Genomic DNA, 9,540 nt, shown 5'->3' with positions numbered 1-9,540 from the left:
GTTCTGGGAGGGAGGGGAACTGAGGGGAATAGAGTGATCCCCCCAAAAGCGCTACATCCTGCTGGTGAAAATCCTTGCAGTCATTGTGAAAAGAAGTGGCTGGTGGGACAGGGGCGCAGTGGTAGTGCTGTCGCCTCACAGCAAGAAAGTCCTGGGTTCGATTCCCGCCTGGGACGCTGTGGGCATTGAGGGCGTGTCCCCAATCCCCATCCCCATGTCCTCAGTGTACTGCCCAGGTGGGCTCATCCAAAAGGCCTTTCTGTGGAGAGTTTGCATGTTCTCCCTGTGCTCCCCTGGGGTTTCCTCCAGATAGGAACCCCTGCTAAAAACATGCAAAAAAAATAAAAATAAAGCGGTGACTGCAGGGGATGGAGCAATGACCAGGACAACGGGGGAATTGGCCAAGTACAATTTGGGAGAAAAACCAAGAAAACTTCGAAAAAAAGAATCAGCTGGACAGATGCAGCATCGAGACCTTTTACAAACCTCAAGTCTCTTCCAAAATGGAGGATGTCTATTTGGACACGTTTTGTAACATGAGTAATAGTTTTTACTTCAACATGCATTATAATCTTTTTGGAACAGCTTAACACATATATACACAAGTATATAAAACACATGACTTAACATATATATAACAAAGTAGAAGGAGCCTCTTGCGCCTCAGCCCCTCCACAGAGGGAGATCGGTGCTCTCAGAACAGGACAGTATAATAAAGTAAAAGAGGATCCTGGAGTAGGGATGTCATGATACTATAATTTCTACTTCGATACCAATACCCAGGAAAATATTGATACTTGATACCATTTTCGATACCACGGGAAGGGGGGATGACCATCAAGATGCATAAAAATAAAGTTATAGAGATGGACGGACGAGACGCACACTTCTCCATAATCTAGGCCTGATGAAACAGATGCCAATGATGGGGAGGAAAAGATCTGTGATGTTTCATTCAAAGAAAGCACTGATGGTATCGATACCTGTTGCAAATGAGTATTGTATCCGATTCCAATTTTCAGTATTGATACTTTTCAATACTATCGATACTTTTGACAACCCTATCCTGGAGCACTCGATTTTCTCGATGGAGCGAACGTTTTGACGCACAGCGTCTTCATCAGAGTCAAAAACAATATGACATAGGTCGTCACTACAAATGAAAACAAACTCTTAACAGTGAATGTATTCGGTCTATCCTGAAGACAACTTTTGTTGTTGGCAAGTAACCGATTCAAACAACATGCATGTCAGCCCGGCCCCTCACAGGTAGAAGAGTAGGTCATCCAAGACCGTGTTGGGCTCTCTGTGGATGCTCTGACCCACAAGGAAGGCCAACTTGTGGGCATACTGGCAGGGTGCAGGCACTCGGATAATCCCCTGAAATATAAAGATGTAGAAAATTTAATTATGTTTGACCTGAGTTTCTGCAGTTTCAATGTCAAAATCACTCTTTAGTTTAGACCATTACATCTTGACTGGACTAGATTATTTTGGTTGTTTTCACTGTGTGCACACTGCTAAAATACCTTCATAGTTTGTGTGTTTTGTTTAGTACACTTTGCAAATCGCAAACTGCAATTTCAATACTCTTAAGCCCTAGAAATGATCAAGAGGAACTTTACTATGGCACTTTATCAAGCTTAAATATATTGATTTCAAATCAGAGAAGCTTTGCGGGAAAGTGAAAGCTGTAGGCTACCTGCCAGTTGAAGTACATGTGGCACATTTTGTAGGTCAGCCTCTGCATATGATCAGGCTTCAGTCCACTGGTGTCGTACACCACGTTGTAGTGGGTTGGGGAGACGCTTCCCATGCGAACAGCCTGGCTCACGATGTAGAAGTCATACCTGGGGATCAAAGGTTGCAGAGTAAAATATCACCACTTTGGTACAGGACGAGACAAAAAACATTGCTTTGTGCGAGCCGTCCTGGAGTAATGAGCGTACCACTCTGGTCGGGTGACCTCCGTGTCGATGACGGTTCCTGGGGGAGGGTTGGACACCTTGCCATTGATGTGGGCAAAGAACCTGGCGCTGATGCGCTTCTTCACCACCACCACAGTCAACTTGGGCCTAAGATGAAAACAGAATGGGGTCCAAAATTCTGAGTCCACGACAAGGAAGCACCTTTTCCGCACCATTCATCAACTAGAACGACCGCAACGCGGACTTATGCCTCCGCCATTAGTTAATTCTTGAGTCCAACTCGCCATTTGAGGCAAATTGGAAGAAATTCCGTTAAGGCGCTCCTGAGATGTTGCGTTACAGAGCTTGGAACTTTGACCACCAAAATGTAATCAGTTCATCCTTGAGTCCAAGTGGACGTTTGAGGCAAATTCGAAGAAATTCCATCAAGCCGTTCTTGAGATATCGCTTTAACGAACTTGGGAATGGCATTCGTGAGGTCACAGTGACCTTGACCTTTGACCACGAAAATCGAATCAGTTCATCCTTGAGTCCAAGTCGATGTTTGAGGCAAATTTGATGAAACTCCGTCAAGGCATTTCTGAGATGTTGCGCTAACAAACTTGAAAATGGCGATCGAGAGGTCACAGTGACCTTGGCCTTTGACCTTTGACCACCAAAATCTAATCAGTTCATCCTTGAGTCCAAGTCGATGTTTGAGGCAAATTTGATGACATTCCATCAAGGCATTCGTGAGATATCGCATTAACAAGCTTGAAAATGGCGTTCGAGAGGTCACAGGGACCTTGACCTTTGACCACCAAAATCTAATCAGATCATCCTTGAGTCTAAGTCGATGTTTGAGGCAAATTTGATGAAATTCCGTCAAGGCATTCCTCAGATATCGAACATCGTACGTACGGACGGACATACGTACGGGACGGACGTACAGACAACCCGGATCCATAATGCCTCCGGCCTGGCAATCGCCGGCGGAGGCATAAAAACAAAGACACACACAGTTCAGATGCTCACATGATGACATGGATTCATTGGGTCACTGAAAGCACAACAGCAGCCCTTCTGTAGACTGCAGATGAAAAAGCTTGCAAAACTCACACATAGTCCTGACCCATGGACTTGATGGATTCCAAGATCTGGGGAACCTCGTAGCTGACCACACTCTGCAGCATGCCGTCTCCCACTCCGTCTCTGTACACGATGATGCGTGAAGGCAGGCAGTTGTTGAACTTCACATAGTCTTTCAGTGCGCCTGGAAAACAAATATCAACCAATATCAATCAGTTATGCCGAAGAGATAATATGAATACCTTGATAAGAAAAATAATAATACTTGCCAATTAAGGCCATCTTCAGTCCGTCCATGATTTCCTGCCCTCTGCTCTGCAGCACGCACCTTGAGAACCACCTTTTCAACAAGATTGACACGTCACACAACTGCATGTTACAACCTTTACTAATGCATGAAATCCAAGAGCAGGGGCTCAGCTAAACGCCAATGAAGAGCATGAATGCAGTTGAGATGTCAAGTGCCCCATTATTCAGATTGTTGACACCAACCTGGTCATGCCCTGGTTCAGACTGGCCACTAGAGCTCCAATGGACCTCTTTCCAGCAGCACTGTCATGGTAGCAGTCGATGCCCACAATCATCAGCTGCTTGAGCTGCACCAAAATGAGGAATGAGTTAGCAGCATTGTCTCATTTGCCAGTCGGTTGGTGTTCAATAAAGTCTGCTTTGCTGAGCCCAGTTCCTCATAAACCACTTAATTCATCCAGTGTAATATGATGCAAGCAGATTAAAATTATTTTGCTAATCCACATAGTTAAATCCTGTAACAGGTGGCAGATTAATTTGTCAAATTTGGCTGCAGGCATCTTGGATAACTGCTCTCCAGTTCTGAAAGAAGGAAACATTAAACATTTCAATTTGTGCGAATCTGTCTAGAATTTGGATTGGTTAAATATTTTTTATTAAAACTGTTAAAACAAAAAGATTTTTTTTAAATTAATGTATATAGATATTAAACCACTTCATTTGCCTCTTTTAGATCACTTCTTAACTTTTTTCTGACTTTTCCATCAGGTCTTTTCTGCAACAAAATGCCTGAGGATGTAGGATGTGAATTAGCAAGCTAATTCAGTATCGCCACTTCTTAAAATGCATATTTACCAGCCGCAACTGGTATTGTTTTCACCTTGAGTCGTGTGTGCAAGCGTCATTGCAAAATGTATATCATTTACTTTTAACTTTACTTGAAGAAAAGTGCCATTATTTTTTGCTCCTACAAAACAAGCAGCATCTTCAAATGAACTAGAACAACCGCACTGCAGATATATGCCTCTGCCAACAAGTGAGCAGTCGACATGCATGTCTGTACAAACTTTGAAGTTTGAGCAAATGTGAAGACATTTTGTCAAGGCGTTACTGAGATATCACGTTAAGCTTGAAAATGGCATTCATGAGGTCAGTGACCTTGAGCTTTGACGACCAAAATGTAATCAATTCATCCTTGGGTCCAAGTGGACGTTTGAGCCAAATGTGATGAAATTCCGTCAAAGTGTTTCTAAGATATCACATTATTAACAAGCTTGAAAATGGCATTCATGAGGTCACAGTGACCTTCAACTTTGACCATAAAAATGTAATCAGTTCATCCTTGAGTCCACAGGACGTTTCTTCTTCTGTCAAGGCGTTCCTGAGATATCGCGTTAACGAACATCGGACAGACAACATGAAACCATAATGCCTCCGGCTCGGCTATCGCCGGCGGAGGCAGCTGTAATTAAATCTTTCCTATTCACCAAGTGGAAACCTAGTGCAAAAGTGTCTTACAGGGATCTCCACGCTCCAGAGCTCTCCTCCCATCTTGCAGGCCATCTGGAGTGCAATTTTGGTAGCCACGGTCATGAGTGCCTGGGGCTTGCTGAGGGTGCGCGACAGCACACACTGGCTGGGAGTGGGGCAGTCCACGCAGAGGTACTTCTTAACGCTGTCGTACTTGTCCTTCCTGTTGCTGGGGAGGACCACCACCACCTAAAATAGAGCAACAACTCACATCAATGACTCCAAGAACCAGGGTGGGAATTTTGTCATTTTAAGAGCAAGGCCATCTGGCCTTCGGCATCACACTTTTTTTAGGGCACAAGGCCACATGCAAGGGCACAAAGGCAATTGCTTCATTGACATCGTGAAGAGCGATTTCTTCTGAAATGTCTGTTAAAATGAGTCAATTACACCTCCTTTGCAGAGGGCAGGCTACATTAAGCTGAGACCACTGATGCTTTTAAAGCAACTGACAGTAGCAGGCTGGTAGCAGGGCACTAGCAAAGTGGAATTAGGGATCTCAGGGCATCACGGCCAGAGGGAGGGGCAACACTAGAGATGCTGCGATCCGATCATGTGATCGGATATCGCCGCGATATCAGCCAAAAAACATGGATCGGATCGGATTCCAGTGAAAATGACCGATCCAAGGCTCCGATATAAGCACTCCATTCCATGACTCCGCTCCAGGATTTCTATCCAGCATGCAGCAGCAGCAGCAGCACACAGAGGCCACGTGATCACAACTTACAACAGGTAACTTGTGATCTAGTAGCAGGCAGCTAGCCAACTGGTATCACCGTAGCACTACACGGAACACGGCAACGGCATAGAGAGCGAGCGAAAAAACCCAACGATGTCCGCCGTGTGGGAATATTACACACTAGAAAGCGAAGGAGACCCAACAGCCAAATGCAAAACTTGCAATAAAGACATTCCACGCGGTGGCAGCGCCAGTAGTAGGTACAACACAACGAACCAAATAAACCCCCTGAAAAAGTATCGAGCTGCATGGGGAATTTGTGAAAGCCACTGAAAATAAAAAGCGTCAACAACCTGGTGGTTCCCTCAGACAATCCACGTTGACAGCGAGTCTTGCAACCCGTGAAAAACTCCCAAGAGAGAGCAAAAAAGCCAAAGAGTGTCTATTCCACACCCGTTGACAGTGGACACATGGGAAGATAATATGTGTAAATGGCCGAACGTAACTACAGGCAGGATTATAGCGTATTTTGAGGAATCAATGGCGGTGGACGGCAACGCGATGAACAATCTCAAAAGCTCCGAGGCGTACCAATATCTCCACAGCAACAAAGTAGGTTGTGTGCTCATCTACAAACACAACGGCTTTGTTTACTTGAAGGCAAGTGTTGTCAGTCAGTCAGACTAACGTTAGGTTACTGTCCTCTCCTCTGTCACAGTCAGTCAGTCAGACTAACGTTAGGTTACTGTCCTCTCCTCTGTCACAGTCAGTCAGACTAACGTTAGGTTACTGTCCTCTCCTCTGTCACAGTCAGTCAGACTAACGTTAGGTTACTGTCCTCTCCTCTGTCACAGTCAGTCAGTCAGACTAACGTTAGGTTACTGTCCTCTCCTCTGTCACAGTCAGTCAGACTAACGTTAGGTTACAGTCCTCTCCTCTGTCACAGTCAGTCAGACTAACGTTAGGTTACTGTCCTCTCCTCTGTCACAGTCAGTCAGACTAACGTTAGGTTACAGTCCTCTCCTCTGTCACAGTCAGTCAGACTAACGTTAGGTTACTGTCCTCTCCTCTGTCACAGTCAGTCAGACTAACGTTAGGTTACAGTCCTCTCCTCTGTCACAGTCAGTCAGACTAACGTTAGGTTACTGTCCTCTCCTCTGTCACAGTCAGTCAGTCAGACTAACGTTAGGTTACAGTCCTCTCCTCTGTCACAGTCAGTCAGACTAACGTTAGGTTACTGTCCTCTCCTCTGTCACAGTCAGTCAGTCAGACTAACGTTAGGTTACAGTCCTCTCCTCTGTCAGTCAGTCAGACTAACGTTAGGTTACAGTCCTCTCCTCTGTCACAGTCAGTCAGACTAACGTTAGGTTACAGTCCTCTCCTCTGTCAGTCAGCCAGACTAACGTTAGGTGTCTCCCCATTCAAAAACAACACAGTTTGCCTTGATCACTGCAAAACATGACATGCCGTGTGTAGCCTCCACACAATAGGGCTACACACGGTAAATCATGGTAAATACGCAGCACAATACCCGCCGTGTTAAACAGAAGAAGACTGGGATATTAACTTTAAGGCGACTCACTTCTAGACTTGAATGAAATTGTATTCAGTTACTAACTGCTCCGTGGATTACCATTTTACAATTTCGGAGCCGAAATTGTAACATAGCAACGTTGCTATTTTACAATTTGTTTTGAGATCGGGTTGGGATTATAACGTTAGTTTGCCGAGTCGCACCTGGTAATCCAGAAATGGCGTTATGGTACAAGAAACTTTAAATTAATAACGTAGTAGCTGATGTTATCCATCGTTGTAAAAAAGTTTTGATATTTCGGCTGCTGCCTTCTGATGTGCTCGCTGCTGTGGACGCAATGTGGACATAAACGGAAGCCGGGGACACGAAAGGCTGCTATGGTGCCGCCCTAGGAACGGCCCAGGAAACTTGTCTATAACAGAGCACATTGCCCAGTTTATAGTGCTTGATGACCAGCCACTGTCGGTGGTAATGTCGGGTTTAGACGCTTAATAGAGCAGCTGGAGCCCCGCTACGATATGCCCAGCCGGAGTTATATCACTGACACAGCCATCCCGCAGATTTATAAAGAGGTGAGAAGTTTCCTGTCTACATATTTGGGAAGTGCAAATGCAGTTAGTTTTCCAGACTACAAAATCAGTACTAAAAAGTAAAGCTAAAAATGTTTGTTGCCTGCTAGCTATCAGACAGCATAGAGAGGCTTAAATATGTGCTGTATCGGTATCAGATCGAAATCGGTATCGAATCGGGTATCGAAATTTGATCGGAATCGGATCGGTTTTGAGGCTAAAATATCGGAATCGGATCGGAATTGAAAAATCTCGATCGCAGCATCTCTAGGCAACACAGGCCATGGCCCGATGGCCTCCATGTAATTCCCACCCAGCTAAGAACACTGGATGCACCAGGCACTTGCAAGGAACAGCTAATGCAATAGCGACTCCACCAGCCTGTATTTATGCCAAAGCTATTTTTTATTGTACAATTACAGTGAAGTCTATCAAAAATAGAGGTTTAGATACAATTCAGTCATGTCAAAATGTTGATTAGGTGAAAGTGACTAGCTTGCCACACTGGTGCAATTATATCTTCAGTGACTGACTAACCATCTGTGTGCCTTGTCCGACGTTCTGCTGCAGGGCTCTAAGAAGAGACTCCTGACGATCCTCATACTCCACCCTGTATGAAAGTAAAACGTACAAAAGTGAAATATGATATATCCAGCCATGTTTTCAAACTTGAAATCATATGGGTGACAATCAGATGTTCAGAATGACATCAAATATTGTGATTTGGCAACGTCTTCAGATTTGTATACAGTACAGTATATTGATTCTTATATATACACACACGACATTGCACAGCATTGCAAAATGTGAAAAATACCATTATTTCAACAAAATGCCATTCAAGAAAAAGCAGTAGTCATGGATAATTTAACTGACCTGTGAGGGAAATTAAAAATTCAAACTCCTTTAAAATGTCTTACTTTTGTTGTTAAAGAGATCTACTCAACAGTTGAGCCAGACAGAGAAGTCTGGGTCAGATTTGGTCAGTTTTTCAAAAAAGGGCAGGGAGTTTTCAGGCTTTCGAATCCACCCCTCCATATTTGGATAGGATGAACTTTTGTGGGGCGGGCAAATTTCAGAGCCAATGGCAGAGCTCTGTGCAGTTCCTGCTCGCGCATGTGTAGTTTCAGTTAAAGCCAGCTAGCGCTGTGAATGGATCTGCTGCTGATGTTCCTGTCCAAACCTCGCATCACCAGACTCTCTCAGTCCAAACACCAGCGTACCGTTTTACTTTGTCGAACCAAACGGTTCAGCTAACGCTATAATCGGGAGAGATCATAGAACATTTCACTCGGACCAAAACTAAAAAAAACATCAAAAAAACATTTTCTTTAAACACGCATTTTTTTAATGTTTTGGTCCCAGTGAGATGTTATGCGATCTCCCGTTTCTAAATATATATGTACCCTTTGGTTTGAACCAGTAAAACTTTTTATAAGCATTTTACGAAATGTGTATGGGAAAATAAATAACAGATGAAAATCTCTGGTACAGTGCTGAAGCAGGAAGTAGGCGGTCACTTTGCCTCTCTATTGTTTGGATATTACCCAGAAGGCTTTGAGCCGGCCAACTTTTGACAAGAAAACCATCAAATCTGGCTAAAAAGTTAGATAGAAATAATACTTATTTGTAACACAAAATGCAATTCAGGAATATTTGAATATTGGACAAAATAAAATGAAATTAAATGGCAACCCTAAGAGAAACACACATCCACCGGTGGGGTGTATATAAACCCCTCGCAAATACAACGTGAATAGGGAAATGGGTAGTTTGTAACATGTAACGTAACATGGTTGCACACTGTGATATCCACTCCAAGACTTGCTTACTTGATGCCACTTTTTCAATAAAAACACATTTATGCAATGACTTTACGTAATGTATATTTATGTGGCATCATTTAGTAGGGCTGTGAATCTTCACTGGCCTCACGATTCGATTCGATTACGATTCAGAGGGCTACGATTCGATTCGATA

General features: G+C 43.9%; 1 protein-coding gene across 1 annotated transcript in view; it reads right to left on the bottom strand.

The window, feature by feature from the left end:
* Positions 1-1,263: 1,263 nt before the first annotated feature.
* LOC310774158 (piwi-like protein 1) overlaps positions 1,264-9,540 on the bottom strand; it is a gene marked incomplete at both ends in the record, with an annotated part of 32,075 nt that continues 23,798 nt past the window's right edge. Inside the window, 8 exons of the mRNA XM_083634236.1 lie at positions 1,264-1,380; positions 1,703-1,850; positions 1,950-2,075; positions 3,027-3,180; positions 3,266-3,336; positions 3,489-3,592; positions 4,764-4,964; positions 8,098-8,170. Coding sequence (XP_083490362.1) covers positions 1,264-1,380; positions 1,703-1,850; positions 1,950-2,075; positions 3,027-3,180; positions 3,266-3,336; positions 3,489-3,592; positions 4,764-4,964; positions 8,098-8,170 — 994 coding nt within the window. The remainder of the gene's footprint in view (positions 1,381-1,702; positions 1,851-1,949; positions 2,076-3,026; positions 3,181-3,265; positions 3,337-3,488; positions 3,593-4,763; positions 4,965-8,097; positions 8,171-9,540) is intronic.

This window comes from Poromitra crassiceps (genome assembly GCF_964638095.1).
Source record: "Poromitra crassiceps genome assembly, chromosome: 3".
NCBI lineage: Eukaryota > Metazoa > Chordata > Actinopteri > Beryciformes > Melamphaidae > Poromitra > Poromitra crassiceps.
The sequence above is the reverse complement of the archived record's forward strand: the minus strand, read 5'-3'. Positions and strand labels throughout refer to the sequence as shown.